At 46.0% G+C, this 20,484-nt stretch overlaps 1 protein-coding gene across 1 annotated transcript in view; it reads right to left on the bottom strand.

Annotated features, from left to right (window-relative positions):
* Positions 1-4,163: 4,163 nt before the first annotated feature.
* The window catches only part of LOC141063239 (uncharacterized), a 54,282-nt gene continuing 37,961 nt past the window's right edge, over positions 4,164-20,484 (bottom strand). Inside the window, exon 4 of the mRNA XM_073557306.1 lies at positions 4,164-7,936. Coding sequence (XP_073413407.1) covers positions 6,582-7,936 — 1,355 coding nt within the window. The 3' untranslated portion in view covers positions 4,164-6,581. The remainder of the gene's footprint in view (positions 7,937-20,484) is intronic.

Here is a 20,484-nt window from a genome sequence, read left to right as displayed (position 1 = left end):
TGATGGAGCGGTGTAACAGTACCCCCTCCCCTAAGCCGCCCTCCCGGAGATTAGCAAGAAATCTCTTGCGGATACGGGGAGCATTGATATTCTCCCGAGGCTCCCAGGATCTCTCCTCAGGACCAAAGCCCTTCCAATCAACAAGAAAGAATGTCCTACCTCTAACCCTCTTCATAGCGAGAATGTCCTGCACTTCAAAGACATCATCGGCACCCACCGGCTGAGGACCAGGATCAGGCAAGGAATGGAAACGATTCAGTGCCACAGGTTTCAGGAGGGAGACGTGAAAGGTGTTCGGGACCCGGAGCGAAGCAGGCAACCTCAATTTGTAGGCGACTTCGTTGATACGTCCAAGAATTTCAAACGGACTGATGTAGCGTGGTCCCAACTTGTAGGAGGGCAGTTTCAACCGGATGAATTTGGAGGAGAGCTAGACTTTGTCCCCAACATGATACGGTGGAGGATCCAATCTCCTTTTGTCGGCATTATTCCCGTCATTTATCGCTCGTTACATTTTCTCTATAAAATAACAGATTCCTCTTTGTTACACGTCCTAATACTGATCATTTATATCTCTATATTGTAGAGGAAACATTTCTAGGAGTGTATACACTTCACCACAAACACTTCCCATAGATTTTATTATCCATCACTGTTATTAAGCTGCTTCTCTCTTTATATCTTTACCATATCACTTTTATTCTCTTTTCTTACCCGTTGCACAGTTGCACTCTCACTGGTCACTTGGTGGGGTCACATTTGGCTCTTTTCACCTGCATTGTTCTGTTTCCGGACCCCCCTCACTATCACTTCACCTGACTGATCGCTACCAGGTGGCTCTATGCAGCATTATTCATCTTGGTCTTACCAACAGGTTTTCATCCTGATCCTTCTGCTTCACTGGGGATGCTGAATGCTCACGTGGTGTGGGCCCATCCGGTCTCCATGGCAACGAGTCCATCCAGCGTCATTCCGGTCACTCCCCTCGGTGACACCATCCAATCAGAGGTGCCCAGAGGCGGAGTTACCCGGGATGGCATGTGACGCTGTTTCCTGGATCCCGCACGTGACACACCACCCGGGGGTGTCACATATGCCTGTACCCACGTGGGGTATACTCGCTCCCTGTGACCTCTGATTGGCATTTGCCCCAGGTCGTTCGGTTTACACCAATAAGCCATCAGGGGTATGTCCCCACCACTATTAGGTGTCACGCCAATAACACGACCCTGGACAGGAAAGGGCCGGTATAAACAATAACCACCAATGTGATTGGCTGACAATGGCCGACTCAATCATGTGGTCCATAGATGTGACCAGGGAACAGCCCCAATTCCTTTAGGAACACCCCCACTTTACCCCAGAGTTACTCCCCTTGCCTGGATTAGTGCAGGACCTTGGTGTGTTGGAAACACTTATCCGTACCCTCTGAGGAAGCTGACGGGGCGAAACGCCGGTAAGAGGGAATAGTGGTGAATCTGCCATCTTTCTCTGTACACTCCCGGCATGTCGTCTGTAGGATCTGTAATCTCCATCTCTTGTTAGGATGGTTCCTCCTTTACACTATATGGGCTGTGCTGTATTCCTGGGATATCCCATATAGCACTGGCTGCACTTTATATCTCCTCTCTGTACTCCAGGGATGTAATGTGCTGTCAGCTCTTTATTCTCTCACTATTTATACCCTTTGCTCTGTGTCCTCTCATTATATAAGCTATTCATCTATAAGTGCACAGGATCTATTCCCCTTATACACTGATATCCAGTGATAGATCTACAATCCGGTTACATATATCTATGTATGGATTTATCTTACACTCAATAAATACGGTGCACTTATCTCCACCTTGATAGTGACGCTCTCTTAGGATACATGTTACTCTATGATGGCACTTCTGCACATGGCCACTAGATGGCGCTACATCTGACATTTGCCTGAATTTTTATATCTACACCTGGTTTACACAAATTATATTTTCTTGTGGTAACTCTATACTATTTACCATTAGAAGCTGTGTATTTCTGTAATTATTTGTATGTATACATGATTGATTACCACTTCTGTCTCTGTAAAAACAATCCCATTTAACCCCTTTCTGACATGGGGTGTAAATGTACGCTGATGTCGGACTCCCTCCCTTTGATGTGGGCCCCGGCACTGAGCCCACATTTTTTCCGGCACATGATGGACCGGAAATTCCACCCATCGGTGACCCTGTCACATGATCGCGGGTCACCATTGGGTTGGCATGACAGCCAGAGGTCTCCAACAGACCTCTATGGTTGTCACTGCCAGATCCTATGAGTGCTGCCCATTGGTCGGTGCTCATAGCAAGTGAGCAACTCTGCTACATACAGGAGATCTGGTCATCGCCTCTATGTAGCAGAGCCGATTGGGTTATGACAGCTTCTAGTCTCCCATGGACACTATTGAAGCATGCCTGTGGAGACATGGGGGGGTCAGCAGGCGGTCTGGACTGCTAGCCAAAACCGCATGGCACAGGGATCGTCCTGACGAATTCCTGCTATCCTTTTAACGTGGGCAAAACGCTACTCAGACAACACAAGGGGAGGGTAAAAGTGTGACAATGCTTTATTGTACCACAAAACAGGCAAATAACACATAGAACAGTCCCATCAAAATACCCAAGATGGGGCACATTACAGACTCTCACCCTTCCACTGACCTGTCGGGTTAATAGCTGCTGTGACTTCAGATCTTCCAGGGGCGCTACTCCACCTGTGGCACACACTCAGAGAGGAGGTAATGACAAGTGTAGGAAGATGACAGGTTATTGAGTCCACATAAGGTACAAGGCCAGTTGATCTGAGGTCCACAACCTGTCTCCAAACGTATCCATGTTTCAGCGATGGTCAATGGAGCAGATCTGTATTCTTCCAACCGAGGTTGAAAACCCCTAGGTTGTTTCCTGTAGAATCATAGATCCGTGTCCCTCATAATGGAGCCATGATGATAAATGGCTGCCATCCTGTCTCTTGTCCTTTTGGGATGCATGGATGTCTTGGCAGAATCTCTTTGGCTGTTTCTCTCTGTCTCTTTACTCTTTATACAGAGGCATGTAACCTATTTTTAGACTTAAGAAGTGTCCCTCATTCAGTATTTACATAAAGGGTAAGAATGGAGGTGAGATCAAGTAGCATTACTTGATTATTTAAAATATTTGCATAGTTTTTCCCTCTTTGCTTTATAAGTCAAGAAACTGGCTCCATAACACAATGTATAATTAGCATATCAGCCATCATCACTAGTGATCAAGGATAAGGGCACAACAAAACTCAATATTACCGGCTTACACAAACAAAACTCTGTTTTCTTGACCAACCAGAAATCAACACTTAAATTTGAAAGCCAACATACAGGTACATTCTATTATTCTTCATTTGCTAAAAATAGTCGTCTGGCTAATTAAGATACAATGCTGTATGTCTTCACAATGACAAAAGTAAAAAAATGTTTTTAAAAATATATTAAAAATATATAAAAGTTCGAATCACCCCCCTTTCGCCCCATTCAAAACAAAACAATACAAAGAAAAAACATACACATACTTGTATTTGGTATCACCTAATTCAGAATCGCTTGATCTATCAATATAAAAAAAGAATTAACCCGATCGCTAAACGGCGTAACGAGAAAAATCCAAAACGCCAGAATTACGTCTTTATGATCGCCGCAACATTGCATTAAAATGCAATAACGGGTGATCAAAAGATTGTATCTGCTTCAAAATGGTATCATTAAAAACGTCAGCTCGGCACACAAAAAATAAGCCTTCACCCAACCCAAGATCATGAAAAATGTAGATATGACGGGTATCGGAAAATGGCGCAATTCTTTTATACTTTACCTAATAAAGAGGAGTTATTTTTACTGATGTTTGTTTTGGGTCGTTTATTTTCTGTTGGTATTTGGTTTATCCTATAAAACTCCCATATAATATTCTCACCTTGAATTTATTCTATAAAACTCCCATATAATATTCTCACCTTGAATTTATCCTATAAAACTCCCATATAATATTCTCACCTTGAATTTATCCTATAAAACTCCCGTATAATATTCTCACCTTGAATTTATTCTATAAAACTCCCATATAATATTCTCACCTTGAATTTATCCTATAAAACTCGCATATAATATTCTCACCTTGAATTTATCCTATAAAACTCCCATATAATATTCTCACCTTGAATTTATTCTATAAAACTCCCATATAATATTCTCACCTTGAATTTATTCTATAAAACTCCCATATAATATTCTCACCTTGAATTTATCCTATAAAACTTCCATATAATATTCCATCCTTGAATGCACGCCGCGTGCATCATGTTTTTGTACAATTTGTGAATAATATATATAGGTTCTCCTCGTCTGATTTATTTTTGAAGGTCAATGAAATACGATTTTCCTGTAATTCATTTCTCACACTCTCGGTATAATAATGACACTTTTCCCTGTGTGGGATTTTTGATAAAAAGGTTGACAACTAGTTGGACAACCCCTTCTCATTCCTCATGTTTGGTCCTGTTAGAATTAAAACACTTATACAAACCTCCCATGCTGGCACCGTTTCAGTGGTGTCGGCACTTGTGTTCTTGGCTCTTTTGAGGTTGTTACGTCATGTGAGCCCTGTGCCCAATCAGCGCTGACGTCACTGTCCCCACCTTAGGACAAATCAAGCATCATCTGGCCATCAGAGAGCAGCCGCAGCCCTGGCTTCATGTTCAATACATCCGAAGGAACAGTGAAGCTGCCGCTGATTGGGTGCAGGGCTCGTGTGATGTGAGAACCTCACATAAGCCCCGGGACAGTGAGTCTCAACACCGCTGAAGTGGAGCCGGCACGCCAGCGGAGTATGAGTGTTTTTATTTTAATGAGGCCAAACATGAGGAATGAGTTCACTGAGAAAAAAAAAATATTCCGTATGGACTATAAGACACACCTAGGTTTTAGAGCAGGAAATTAGGAACAAAATTAAAGCAAAAAATGTGGTCAACTCTGTACTTAATAACCCCTATCCTGGTATCTATGGTATCCTCACCCCCATCCTGATACACTTGGCCCCCTCATCCCTATCCTGGTATGCAGGGCCCCATCCGTATTCTGGCCCCAATCAGAAAACATAAAAAAAATTACACTTACCTACCCGGCGCTCCCTCGCTGCGTCCTGCTCCGGTTTCAGCAACTGCTTTATGCTTGTAAGCAGTGCTTGGCAGGGATGTCATGCGTTGATCACAAGCAGAGCACAGCTGCCGGAGTACTCACCAGGACTGTGCGCACAGAGAGCAGCGAGTATTCCTTCCTCTTCAGTAGCACGCAGTGTCAGCCACCGGCTTCCTGCTGCTGCCGGCGGTCACTTGTGCCGCTACTCAAGAGAAATGAATATTCATTGGATTCATTCATTCATCAGGAGACTATTTAATACTGAAGTATATTCAAGTGGGACTAGATGAAGAAAACCCTAAAATCATGTATCATGTTATCCGAAACAGTCAGAAAACTAGCCCCATATTGGCCGACCCCAGACTTCAAACTATATACTTTGCAAGTTTATAAGCCCCTCCAGTGTCAGGAATAGATAGTATGTGAAAATACAGTATATACCGCTCAGGGAACACTTACCTTTCAGAGATAATTTCCATATTCATACTAAATAATGGCACAGATCTCCCAGACATTATGACTGCACATATCTCTAGTCTTTATAACGATATTGCACTCATTCCTTGACAGACCGCAGCATGGCCATTAGTTAGAAGCTGCTAATGATCTTTGGAGCAGGTAAGTTTTCCCTGAGTAGTATATACAGGGCCATCTGAAAACTGAGTTTAGTCTAGGACAATTTGCCTGCACGGCTAATTACCATATACTGTATACTTGAGTATAAGCCGACCCGAGTATAAGTCGACCCCCCTAACTTTGCCACAAAAAACTGGGAAAACTTATTGACTTGCGTATAAGCCTAGGGTGGAAAATGCAGCAGCTACTGGTAAATTTCAAAAATAAAAATATATACCAATAAAAGTAAAATTAATTGAGACATCAGTAGGTTAAATGTTTTTGAATATCCATATTGAATCAGGAGCCCCGTATAATGCTCCATACAGTTCATGATGGCCTCTTAAGATGCTCCATACAAAATACGCCCCATATAATGCTGCACAAAGGTTAATAAAGGTCCCATAAGATGCTCCATAGAATAATATGCCCCATATGCTGCTCCATAAAAGTTATGGCCCCCTCTGTGTGACTGCTCTGATGTCTAACAAGAAGCGCTTTCTGTTTAAAATATTTCCCACATTAACAGGAAAAAGGCTTCTCCCCTGTGTGAGTTCTTTGATGGCTATCAAGACTTATTTTCCATTTAAAACATTTCCCACATTCTGAACATGAATATGGCTTCTCTGCTGTGTGAGTTCTCTGGTGCTTAACACAATCTGATTTATTGTTAAAACATTTCCCACATTCTGAACATGAAAAAGGTTTCTCCTCTGTGTGACTGCTCACTGCTCTGATGGCGATCAAGAAGCGCTTTCTGGTTAAAATATTTCCCACATTAACAGGAAAAAGTCTTCTCTGCTGTGTGAGTTCTCTGGTGCGTAACATAATCTGATTTATTGTTAAAACATTTCCCACATTCTGAACAGGAAAAAGGCTTCTCCCCTGTGTGAGTTCTTTGATGGCTATCAAGACTTATTTTCCATTTAAAACATTTCCCACATTCCGAACATGAATATGGCTTCTCTGCTGAGTGAGTTCTCTGGTGCTTAACACAATCTGATTTATTGTTATAACATTTCCCACATTCTGAACATGAAAAAGGTTTTACTCCTGTGTGGATTCTCTGGTGATTAACACAATTTGATTTATTGTTAAAACATTTCCCACATTCTGAACATGAAAAAGGTTTTACTCCTGTGTGGATTCCCTGGTGCTTAACACAAGCTGATTTATTGTTAAAACATTTCCCACATTCTGAACAGGAAAAAGGCTTCTCCCCTGTGTGGGTTATTTGATGGCTATCAAGACTTATTTTCCTTTTAAAACATTTCCCACATTCTGAACATGAAAAAGGCTTCTCCCCTGTGTGAGTTCTATGGTGAATAACCAAATCTGATTTCCGGATAAAACATTTCCCACATTCTGAACAGGGAAAAGGCTTCTCCCCTGTGTGAGTTCTATAGTGATAAACCAATTGTGATTTCCGGTTAAAACATTTCCCACATTCTGAACAGGGAAAAGGCTTCTCCCCTGTGTGGGTTTTTTTATGGATATTAAGACTTATTTTCAATTTAAAACATTTCCCACATTCTGAACATGAATATGGCCTCTCTGCAGTGTGAGTTCTCTGGTGACTAATAAGATGCTCTTTCCGGTTAAAACATTTGCCACATTCTGAACAGGAAAAAGGCTTCTCTCCTGTGTGAGTTCTCTGGTGACTAGTAAGATGCTCTTTCCGGTTAAAACATTTCCCACATTCTGAACAGGAAAAAGGCTTCTCTCCTGTGTGGATTCTCTGGTGTTTATCAAGATTCCCTTTCTGGTTAAAACATTTCCCACATTCTGAACAGGAAAAAAGCTTCTCCCCTGTGTGAGTTGCATGGTGATTAACCAAATCGGATTTCCGGTTAAAACATTTCTCACATTCTGAACATGAAAATGACTTCTTTGCTTTAGGAGCAGTTTGTTTTTTAATGCCTCTTTTGTGACTTTGATTTTCCTTAGTAGTAAGTAAAGAATCAGAAGATGGGACCTGTTTCATAGGATCGGATGACAGATCTTTGCTGTGAATGGATGATGATATATCTGGAGTAATAGCAATCACTTCCGTTGTATCTTGTAGGATCTCAAGATCATCAGAATTAAAAATTGAAGATGTCAGCTGTCCCTCTGATCTCCTGGTGCAGTCCTCTGCTAAGATAAAAAACAATTTTTTTAATAAAATAACCTTGAGTTTTATATTTTTGAACATTTCTACTTAAACTGACGATAAAAATGGCAAGCTATGTAAAGAACTTTAATTATTTACCAAGACAATGACAGTTCACAGTCTAATAGAAAACCTTGTTGGATGAGCCAGTAGTGTGTGGTGTTCAACTGTTTGTTAATTCTGCCTCCCAAATGTAAAATATAAAGAAACCAATCAATGTTATGTAGGTGAAAATAATACCAATTCTCATCTCACAAAAAACAAGTCCTCAATCAGGTCCATCATCTGTCAATAGAAAAACAAATAGGGCAGGTTACATATAATGCTAGTTACGGTTAGGGGCTAAAGTAATGGTTACTGTTAGGCTAAAATTAGGGTTAGGGTTACTGTTAGGCTAAAGTTAGGGTTAATGTAAGGCTAAAGTTAGGGTTTATTCTAAAGAATTAGGCTTTTCTCAATTGTCTCCCCAATAATTTGGTCATGTCAGAGTTTTCTATTTCCGTAAAATAAAAATAAAAATGAATAAAATGGCCCATCAGTATTATAGTGCAGAGGAGGCTTATGCACTTTTATGTTCGGACAGCGAAGAAAGTGCAGTGTCAGATGGCGATTTGGATTTCGAGGGCTTTACTGTAGTAGCAGCGACAGTGATAGCTCAGAAATGAGCAGTGATTCTGGTCCATCCTCACACACAAGGACCAGTACAACAAGAAGGACAAATAGCGCTTCTGGAGAAATGTCTCCAACTCAGGGAACAATGCTCAGTACTAGCGCTGTCCCTAGTGCTCGTGAATTGGCGCACACCAAAGTCCAAGGGGCTTTGCCTCTTGATGTAGCATTTCCTAGATAGGAGGCTTCAGATTTGGCTAATCCATTCATCCCTAATTTTAAGGTCATTCCTGGTATAAATGTGGAGTTGGAAAATTTTGGACCAATTCTTTTTTTAATTTGTTTGTGACAGATAGCTTGCTAGAGCATATTAGTCTACAAATTTATATATTTATGTCGCTCCTCCTCACCCAACCGCCTCCAAGACTTCTCCTGAATATCCCCCATCCTCTGGAATTCTTTGCCCCAACATATCCGACTATCAACCACATTCGGATTCTTCAGACGGAACCTGAAAACCCACCTCTTCAATAAAGCTTACAGCCTGCAATGACCCCGCTACCTCCTCACCACTACCGGAGATATCGCCTCAACCAACACCAGAACTGCTGCAACCCACCAACCTACTGTCTCCTTCCCCACCATCCCGTAGTATGTAAGCACGAAAGGGCCGGGTCCTCTTGCCTCTGTATCAGTCTGTCATTGTAAGTTTGTTTACTGTAAGTGATATCTGTAATTTGTATGTAACACCTTCTCATGTACAGCACCATGGAACCAATGGTGCTATATAAATAAATAATAATAATCATCATCCCAATTCATCAGCCAGAATCCACGATCCTATTGTGCTAGGTCAAATTTATGGACACCAACTAATGTCCTAGAATGGAAAACATTTTTAGGATTTACATTCGCTATGGGGCTTGTTAAAAAAACGAGCATTCTGTCCTATTGGTCCAACCGCCCTGTTCAAGCCACCCCTATGTTTTCTGCTGTTCTTCCTAGGACCCGTTATGAAATGCTCATGAGATTTTGGCATTTTAACAACAATAGTCAATGCTTGCCCAGAAATGTCCCTGAACATGACAGACTATTCAAAATCACACCCATCATCGAAGACTTGACAGAAAAGTTCTTAAAGCTTTACACCCCAGCAGATAACATTTCCCTTGTAAAATTCAAAGGAGGACTGCACCTCAAGTAATTTATTACTAAGAGGGCAAGGTTCGGAATAAAGCTCTATAAAATGTGCGAGACTTCAACCGGATACACATTAGTTTTTCGCATTTATGAGGGGAAAGATAGCCAACTAAACCCACCAGGATGCCCTACTTATCTGGGGACATCGGGAAAAATCGTTTGGGAGCTGATAAGCCGAATTACTTACCGGTAATGCTCTTTTAATGAGTCCGCGACAGCACCCACTGGAGGTATCAGATCCGCCCCATTTGGAACAGGAAACCCTACAGGAAAGATAAAAGGGGCGGTCCGCCTTTCCTCCTCAGTTTTGCATTTCAGAGTACCAGGAGGACTGCCAAGGATTAGGCAATGTCTTTTATTCATCTTTAGCAGATATACTTTATTATCGATATATTTAACAGGGGGGGAAGTGAGCGGGTGCTGTCGAGGACTCATTAAAAGAGCATTACCGGTAAGTAATCCGGCTTTTTACCCTTCGCCATGACAGCACCCACTGGAGAGATTCCAGAGACCATCACCTGGGTGGGACCACCGTGCCAAGGACAGTCCTGCCAAAGCTTAGGTCAGAAGTTGATGAAAGGTCAAGTCTATAGTGATTATAGAAGGTAGAAGGAGATGACCAAATTGTCGCCTTACATATGGTTTCAATTGGAACGTCTCCCCTCTCGGCCCAGGAGGTCGCCATTGCTCTAGTGGAATGAGCTCTGATGCCTTCCAGAGGATCTTCATTTTTTGCGGAGTAGGCTAAGCGAATGGCATCCCTGATCCATCGGGAAATGGTGCTCTTCGTGACTCCATACCCTTTTTTACAGCCCTGAAAAGATACGAACAGAGCCCTACACAGCATCCAACTCCTGGACCTCGCAATATATTTTAGGACAGTTCTTCTGACGTCCAAAGTGTGGAATTTCCGCTCCTCTAGAGTGGAGGGATCTTCAAAGAAGGTTGGAAGAAGTATCTCTTGAGATCTATGGTATTTTGTTGATACCTTAGGCAGGTATGAGGGGTCTGGCTTTAATATTAATCTATCCTGGTATACCTGAAAAAAGGATGGATCTATGGACAGGGCCTGGATATCACCCACTCTTCTAGCAGATGTCAGTGCTACTGAGAGGACTGTCTTGAGTGACAAGTATTTGAGGGATATCGTGTCTATTGGCTCAAAGGGTTCTTCCGTCAGGGCATCTAAGACCAGATTTAAGTCCCATGCGGGGATTGCAGGTATGTGAACTGGAGTTATCCGTTCGCAAGCTGTAATGAATCGTGATATCCACTTATTTCCTGCTATATTATGGCCGTACAGTGCCCCTAACACGGACACCTGAACTTTCAGTGTGTTTACTGCCAGGCCCAAGTCCTTCCCTCTCTGTAGAAATTCTAGGATAGGAACTATCGGGACTTCTGTTGTATGAGGTGCTGTATGAAACTGTAGGAATTTCTTCCATATTCTTGTATAAATCTGGGTCGTGGACTGCTTCCTGCTCTGTAGGAGCGTAGCAATTAGTGTTTCAGAATAGCCTCTTGATCTTAGTAGCTGCCTTTCAAATTCCATGCTGTCAAGGGTAAGCTGTCCACTTGGGGGTGGAAAAAAGGGCCTTGGGAGAGTAGATTGGGAATCGAAGGAAGGACCCAAGGATCTGTCACTGACATAATTCGTAGCCACGAGAACCACGGTCTCTTGGGCCAGAATGGTGCTATCAAGATTACTCTCGCCTTGTCCTCTCTGATCTTCCGAATCAGTGGCAGGAGAATCAACGGAGGGAAGGCGTATGCCAGTTTGAACTTCCATGAGGTCTGGAGGGCATCCAGTATGTCTGGGTGATCTGAAGGGGACAGGGAAGCAAACATCTTTATCTGTCTGTTCTCTTTCATGGCAAAGAGGTCCACCTGAGGTTGCCCCCATAAGGCTACTATGTCCTTGAAGACTCGGCGATTGAGGCACCACTCCCCTTGCCGAAGTGTGTGTCGGCTTAAGAAGTCTGCTTCTCGGTTGTTCTCTCCCCTGATATGAAGAGCCGAGAGGGACAGCAAATAGCTTTCGGCTAAGTTTAAGATTCTTCCCGCAGAAGACATCAGAGTCTCTGATCGAGTACCTCCCTGTCTGTTTATGTAGGCCACTGTAGTGGTGTTGTCCAACAAGATCCTGACATGTTTCTGTTGGAGCTGTGGAAGAAAATGGTATAGAGCATAATATACCACTGTCAGCTCTTTTAAATTAGACGAGTATTCCCATTCCTCTCTATTCCACCTTCCTTGACAAAAGCTATTCCCCATATGGGCTCCCCAGCCATGGGGGCTAGCATCGGTGGTTAGGATACAAGATGGTACTATAACCCATGGGACTCCTGAGGATAGATGGTCATCATCTAGTCACCACTCTAGAGAAGTCAAGACCTCTTGTGTTAAGGTTATCTTGCTCTCGAGGTGACCACCATGTCGCCTGTCCTCTTGGAGGATCTGATGCGGACATGATAATGGGCCCACTGGACTGCCGGGGCACAAGAATTTAGCGACCCCAATAGCGACATTGCCCCTCTCAGAGACATGCGTGGTCTACCTATTGCTGCCTCCACTTTCTCTTTTGTGAGTGCAATCTTTACCTGAGGAAGTAGACATCTCTGGGTTGTGGAGTCTAACTGGAACCCTAAAAACATCTGGAGGGAATGTGGAACGAGTCTAGACTTCTGTACATTGATGATCCAGCCTAGATCCTGCAAAGATGAGATTGCGTCAGCCACACGTTTGGTACATTGGGTGACAGAGTTCCCGATTATTAGGAAGTCGTCTAGGTAAGGTACGACTAGAGTGTCTTTTTGACGAAGATAGGCCATCACCTCTGCCATCACCTTGGTGAAGATTCTTGGCGCTGTAGAGAGGCCGAAAGGCATGGCTGTATACTGAAAATGACGGATCTTGCCTTCGAACACCACTGCGACTCTTAGGTATTTTTGGTATCTATCATGGATATGAAGATGATAGTAAGCATCTTTTAAGTCAATCCCCGCCATTACACAGTTTGGAAAGAGAAGCTTTATGGTGGATCTGATTGATTCCATCTTAAACTTATAATTTTTTATAAACGTATTAAGCTTCCTTAAATTGATAATTGTCCTAAACGTACCATCTGGTTTGGAAATTAAAAATAAAGGTCAGTAAAATCCTCTACCTTCCTGTCCCTCTGGGACCTCTACTAAAACGCCCTTGGATAGTAGGCTCCGAATTTCTTCTTCGAGGGCCTTTTGTTGAACTATAGAGTTAAGGCGGGTTATGATAAAGAAATCATAAGGGATTTGAAGGAATTCTATTTTCATTCCCTCTTTAATTATACTTAGGATCCATGGGCTCGAAATTATTTGTTCCCATTTTGAATAAAAAAAATTTAATCTACCCCCTACTGGTGGGTCTGATTTTTTAATATTTATTTTCCTTCCGGAACGTTGAACCCCTGAACATGTTACCCTTTTGTTTTTCTTCCTTTATGGGCCATCTATTTGATCTATCCGTTTGCCTCCTTCCAAACGGTCGTCTTTTAAAGGTTCTCCTATAGAAAAGGACAGAAGAATCAGGGAAGGCCTTCTTCCTCTCCTTCGCTTTGGCGAGTATGTCATCTAGGGCTTTCCCAAAGAGAAACTCACCCTCGCACGGGGTTGCACAAATCTTAGATTTTGATTGCACGTCCCCCTTCCAGCTCTTCATCCACAGAGCCCGCCTGGCGTTGTTCACCAGAGCCGCCGATCTCGCTGCCAGCCGCAGAGTGTCTGCCGAAGCATCGGCCATAAAGGCTGCTGCCCCTCTGATCAATGGAATAGCGGCCCGTAGTTTTTCTCTTGACACCTTCTGCTCGATTTGTTGATCCACTTGATCCAACCATACGAGCATAGATCTAGCGGTGCACGTTCTGGCTACTGCTGGCTTAAAAATCCCCGTGGTAGACTCCCAAGATCTTTTCAAAGATGACTCTGCCTTACGGTCTAGCGGGTCTGCCAACAAGCCTGCGTCCTCTACCGGAATAGTAGATTGTTTCGAGGTAGAGGCTACAACGGCATCAACCTTTGGCACTTTGGTCCATTTTAATAGCTCGTCATTGCTAAATGGATATTTCCTCTTTGAGGCCGATGGGAGAAAACTTCTTTGATCGTGTTTTTCCCACTCTCTTTTTATTAGGGCCTTAACTGCCAGTATTACTGGGAACGCTCTCCTTTTCTTTTCCGCCAACCCCTCAAACATTATTTCTTGTGCAGTTTGGGCACCCCTTGCTTCCTCACACCCCATAGTATTCTTCACAGATTTGACCAGGTTATCCACACTATCCAGAGGAAAACATGACCGTCCCTCCATGTCTGATGATGATGACGAGGATGTGAGTGAGGAGTCGGAGATTAACCCCTGTTCTTCCTCTGACTCTGAGCTGAGGGTCACCTGTTTTTTGCTCCTAGACTTCCTAGAGGGAGTACTGGCGCGGGTGATAGCCTGTATTTCCTCCCTGATTATGACTCGAATGTCCTTTGATGACACTGTGGACCCCTGCCTAGTCTCCCTGGTGCACTGCTTACAGAGCTTTTTGGGGTAGGAGTCAGGGAGAGGTTAAGCGCATAACGCATATTCCTTATGCTTAGATTTTTCTTTTTTCTTCGCCTGGAGAGGGGAGACATGGCGAAAGGAGAGGGGGGAGGAGAGGTCAGCTTAATAGGCAGAGTATATACATTGCACACTCACCCAGTGAAGCCTTTGTAGGGATTTGACTCGCTTAGGTGCAGCGGGAGACAAACATGAGGCACGTTCCTTTAAAATTTCACCAGGTTTATTACTCCATAAACCATAGACAGCATAACACTGAAATGTAACCTTCACTTCAGGCAAAGGAACAGAAATGTCCGTGGCTTCAGACTCGGACTGAGAGTCTCAGCACATGCTGGGAGCTGTAGTCCTCCCCATATACACTCTCTGTAGTGTCCCACCTGGACACATGGAAGTCTGTCCACACTCAGACAGACTCCCTCCACACTCTCTCACATGTGCCAAACACCTCAATTACATAGCCCTGTAACCACACCCACAGGTGATCACATGGCTATGACATCACTAAAGGTTGTATAGACACACACAGGCTTCCCTGACACAGTGTAACAGAAAGATCAGCAGTACCTCTGCTGATCAATACACCCTGGAGCCTGCATCCCAAGGCCACCCACCTTGAGACCCATAATGGTCATTTAGGACCCTGCTCCTGTTACCACACTGAATGTGCCTGTACACCCGTCCTGGGACACCCACACAGCGCCCCCTAGCTGACATAGTGGTAACTACACCACATACCTCCCCCCTCTGTTCAAACTTGTGGGGTTGAACACATGACATCACCCAGGGATCTTGAGACCTGGCACCCATGTCACCTTGCCCTACCAGTCAGGAGGACCATCTCCGTATGTTTCGGTAGTCATACTGCATATTTACGTTAGGCCTCCCCTGCCCCCAGCGGTCAGTATCTCGGCCTTGGGCTTTGGCCTTCCCGTCAACGTCCGTCAGTGTGACCAGACACTCTTTAGTCTCCACCTGTCTGCAGTGTGCTTCATCACGCGACCTTTCTCTCACTGGCTGGCTCTCCCAGTTCGCACGGTCATGAGTCCCACGTCCAGCTGGGCCAACTGGCTGGTCTGAGTCTGACCCTCTGTCGCTATGTCCACCACCGAGTCTCGTGCCTATGTTACTAAGATTAGAACGGCCACTTGCGGACTCTCGACGTTCTTGCCTTCGACTACCTGTCCTTTCATTCCTTGGAGGATCCCTTCGGGTCCTTACACCTTGGGTTGGAGGGGGACGCCACCTGACGTTCTCTATCTGCTCATTCATCTGCAGTCGATCCTGTCTTAGCTGCTCAATCTCCTTCAGGTACGCTACCCGATATTCCAGGAGCATGCGAAGCTTCCCAATGCTTTCCACCGAACCAACCACAATGACAGGAACCATGTCATCTTCAATAACGACTTGGATTTCACCAGCAGGTGGGATCCTCACTCTCTTCACACAGGATCGATTCACCATCTCCTGCATCACCTTTCCAAGTCTGCCAACGACTTTCCCCACCAGATTTCTGGGCACCGGAATTCTGTCTTCCACAAAGCCCAGCCGACTTTGTGCTTCCCTTGCAAGCTCCAGACGTCGAGCGGCTTTCCAATTACGCTTCACGAGCATCTGTTTCGTGCGGAGACATTGTAGGTGCATCTCCTTCAGGACAGCCACCCTTCTCTCTGTGTCTTCCGTTTCTGCCAGTATCACCAACTGGTCTGTTTCTGGTGCCCAGCTCACACTATAGGCCTTTACTGCCTTTTTAAAGGTCTCATGCACACCTTCGCTGGCACACGCTTCTCGCACGTCTTCGGGTACCTCCATCACACACTTGAAGGTCATGGACTTGCTCTCATCCTGGACAGATGGCTCTGGGTTCCCCACGGACACTTCCCTCAAGGTATCTGCCAAGACCGGGTGACTGTCTTGTGCAGCTCTTGGCTCACCATCTTCCTGAGATTTACAGTCTTCAGCACCCTTTTCCAAGATGGGCTTTGGCAGTTCTGCCTTGCTATCAGTCGGGCAAGGCCGCTGTACGTCTTCGCCCCTCCACTTCTCCTGCAGAAGACCTTTTACTACTCCACTGAGTTCTTGCAGAACCTTATCTTTCTCCTCTGCCAGGTAGCGACGCTCATCCTCTCTCCTGAGAATCTCCTGTTGATGCTTCTCTTGGGCCTCTCTGAGCACCTCCATATCTTCCAACAGGGTCTTGTTCATGGTTTTACACGCTGACAGGTGACCTCTGAGCTCAGAGACTTCCTTCTCCAGCTCATCCACTCTGTGCTCAGCTGCTTGCCTTAGGACTCTTTCCCGTTCGACATGTTCTGTTACAGTCTCCTTTATCAGCTGTATCTCACGATCTTGTTCTTTTTTGTCCATCACGTGTCGCACCACTACCTCTTTAATTATATCGTTAAAGGGTACCACTGGGTCAGTCACCCCAGTCGAGTGAACCCTCCAGTTACCGTCCAGCACCAATGTGTCTAGTCCAGTAGTCTCATCTCCCAGCCCACCATCTGTCTTATCACGAGACGTCAGGTCCGTCAGTTGGGCAGATGTACTTCTTCCTCTGGTCAGTTCTACCTCTGACCTGTCCATGTCAGGAGCCGTCACTGTCTCAGTGTCTGCTTGTCCCACAGTCGAAGCATCTCCATCGTCAGACCAAACGTCATCAAACAAAAGAAAGTCCCGGCCCCTCTCCCAGGCATAGACTATGTCCCGTGGTATTCCTCTATCTTGGCACTCACCACCTTTGGTCCCCTCAAACACTACTGTGTCTACTGCGTAGTTCACCGTGACCCCGTGTTTACAGCAAACCCTGACGTTTTTCTCGGTCAGAGAGAAAACGAGAGGCGTTCCTGTCAGAGTCACCTGACTCTCTGAGTCCAGCCGACCAAAGGCTCCTTCCCGATGCAGCATCACTGTACACATCTGTGGCCCATCATTACTACCTGGAAAGGATATTCCACATTCTGAAAAAGACCTGCACATACACTGCGGTACTCCAGACATACCTACTGAGTCACCCAGTGCTGTCACTTCTTCACACTTGGCCACTTTCTGGACCACCACCCCACTTTGGGTTGCCACTCCAATTTGGGTCACCGCCCCCTTTTGTGACCCCACCCCTTTTTGGGTTACCACTCCAATTTGGGTCACCGCCCCCTTTTGTGACTCCACCCCTTTTTGGGTTACCACTCCAATTTGTGTCACCGCCCCCTTTCGGGACTCCACCCCTTTTTTGGTTACCACTCCCTTTTGGGTCACCGCCCCCTTTTGGGATTTCCCCATGTCCGTTCTGCAGAACTTCTTATGCCACAGTTCACACAGTACAGTTTGTCTTTTAACGATACCACACAAGTCTTTGTTGGCACCACCACAGCTCCTGCTGTCACTGATCACTGGCACCTCCGGCTGCTGTTCACACACACACACAGCGGCTGGTGTCACTGCAGCTCCTGCTGCGCCATCTTCGTGGACCCACCGATCCACCAGAAGCCGCTTGTCCCCTTCTTAACCCCGCCGGGTTACCGGAAGCCGCTTGTCACCCTCAAAGATAAAAAAACCACAAAAGCGCGCCCATAGGGCCTTACCAGTGCAGGTATAATCGGTTATGAAGCAATAATACAGGGTACTCACCCTTAATAGTTGTGTAAAGCCACAACTACTGTATCCGCTTAGTTACATGCAATAAAGCTGCAGCAGGATGGTGTAGACAGACAGCGTCTGCTACCAATGCTCAAAGAGGAAAAACACCAGGTCCCTGTGCTGCGAGACCTTCGTGACCACTCTGAGCCACAGCAATCTGCCTTGCAAAAAAACCTTCGTGACCACTCTGAGCCACAGCAATCTGCCTTGCAAAAAAACCTTCGTGACCACTCTGAGCCACAGCAATCTGCCTTGCAAAAAAACCTTCGTGACTGCTCTGAGCCACAGCAATCTGCCTTGCAAAAAATACCTTCGTGACTGCTCTGAGCCACAGCAATCTGCCTTCAGGTTTTGCAGAGGAAAAGAGAAAAAAAAAAACAAAACAAAAAAAAACACATGCACAGTCTCTCACGTGTCCTGTCCGTGTGCTGTTCAGGACGTACCGCCTCCACCTGAGAACGTCCAACACACAGGGCACACCGGGTGCTATTCAGGGAGCCGACCTTCCTCCCAGGGTCTCCCAACACACCGGCCTCACCAGGTCCAGGGGCTCAGCAAGTGCTCTTCAGGACATCCGTCTCCGCCTGAGACTGCCCAACACACACCTCACCAGGTCCAAGGTCATAACACGTGTTCCAGGGATCCGATTCCTCTCCCAGAACCTCCCAACACTGACCCTCCAGGACCTTGCTCACTGACCCCTCCAGGAACACAGTCTCTCACTGACCCTGGTCAGTGCAACACAGACTCCTGTCTGTTACCTGTGTCGGCCACACAGGTTCCTGGACGCCTCTTCTCCTCAGAGGTATCCCACAAATATTAATACAGTCACTTTCTCTGACCTCGGTCAGTATTACTCACGGTTGTCAGACCGTCTGCTCTCCTGGCTCAGAACCGCCAGCGCTGCCACACGTGCTTCTGGGAGTCGCTGCCCGCAGTCTGTCACCAACTGTAGGGATTCGACTCGCTTAGGTGCAGCGGGAGACAAACATGAGGCACGTTCCTTTAAAATTTCACCAGGTTTATTACTCCATAAACCATAGACAGCATAACACTGAAATGTAACCTTCACTTCAGGTAAAGGAACAGAAATGTCTGTGGCTTCAGACTCGGACTGAGAGTCTCAGCACATGCTGGGAGCTGTAGTCCTCCCCATATACACTCTCTGTAGTGTCCCACCTGGACACATGGAAGTCTGTCCACACTCAGACAGACTCACTCTCACGCTCTCTCACATGTGCCAAACACCTCAATTACATAGCCCTGTAACCACACCCACAGGTGATCACATGGCTATGACATCATTAAAGGTTGTATAGACACACACAGGCTTCCCTGACCCAGTGTAACAGAAAGATCAGCAGTACCTCTGCTGATCAATACATCCTGGAGCCTGCATACCAAGGCCACCCACCTTGAGACCCATAATGGTCATTTAGGACCCTGCTCCTGTTACCACACTGAATGTGCCTGTACACCCGTCCTGGGACACCCACACAGCGCCCCCTAGCTGACATAGTGGTAACTACACCACACCTTATATTACCGGATCGGATGGCTGAGATCCAATCCTAGGCCTTGACTCTCCTGCCTCACTCCTGCAGGCGGTGTCTGTCCTGGTGTTGCAGTCCCTGGAGGAGCTGCCCCCCACAGAGTCTCCTGCTGGAGCATGCACTTCTGTTGGGGACGACATGGCTCACCACCGCTCAGCTGCGGCGCTGTTTAAATAGATTGCCTCTTTTTTTTTTCCTTTCTTCCTTGTGTCTGCCCCCAGAAGTCACTCCTCCTCCCCGGGATCACCGCGCATGCGCCGTCGCACTCTCAGCCATCCTGCCCCGGAAGCTCAATCATTACTTCCGGCGGTCAGTGCCTCTGCGCCGGCCGGCTACCGTGCCTCCGCTTCTGCCTGCGGCCCGCGCTCTCCACGCCACCGCCACCGCTGCTGTGCTTTCAAAAAATTTTTTTTCTTCTCTTTCTTCGCGCCACTGGCGCACTTACCACTCCTAGCAGCGGCAGCCTGCGCGTCGTGGTGCCACCCGGCGCGCTCCTAGGTGAGACCGGGCGGCCCTCCCCGGACCCGGTCATCACGCTCCATGCATCAGATGAGGGGGGAGCCGTCTAACGGAGTCTCCCCCGACGCTGCCTCCGAACCGCAGCCCCTGCCGTTCCTGTGGAGTCCGCACAGGCAGCATGCATAGCCCAGGTATGCTTTCCTGAAGGATCGTGAGGCTCCTTTTGGAACAGGAAACCAAAACTGAGGAGGAAAGGCGGACCGCCCCTTTTATCTTTCCTGTAGGGTTTCCTGTTCCAAATGGGGCGGATCCGATATCTCCAGTGGGTGCTGTCGTGGCGAAGGGTAAAAACTCAATTTTTACAAAAAGGCTACAATCTGTACACTCACTGGCCACTTTATTAGGTACACCATGCTAGTAAGGGGTTCGACCCCCTTTTGCCTTCAGAACTGCCTCAATTCTTCGTGGCAGAGATTCAACAAGGTGCTGGAAGC

This window comes from Dendrobates tinctorius, unplaced genomic scaffold (assembly GCF_039654945.1).
Source record: "Dendrobates tinctorius isolate UK_male_01 unplaced genomic scaffold, ASM3965494v1 ptg000249l, whole genome shotgun sequence".
In the NCBI taxonomy this organism is placed as follows: domain Eukaryota; kingdom Metazoa; phylum Chordata; class Amphibia; order Anura; family Dendrobatidae; genus Dendrobates; species Dendrobates tinctorius.
This window is presented reverse-complemented; position numbering and strand designations above follow the sequence as displayed.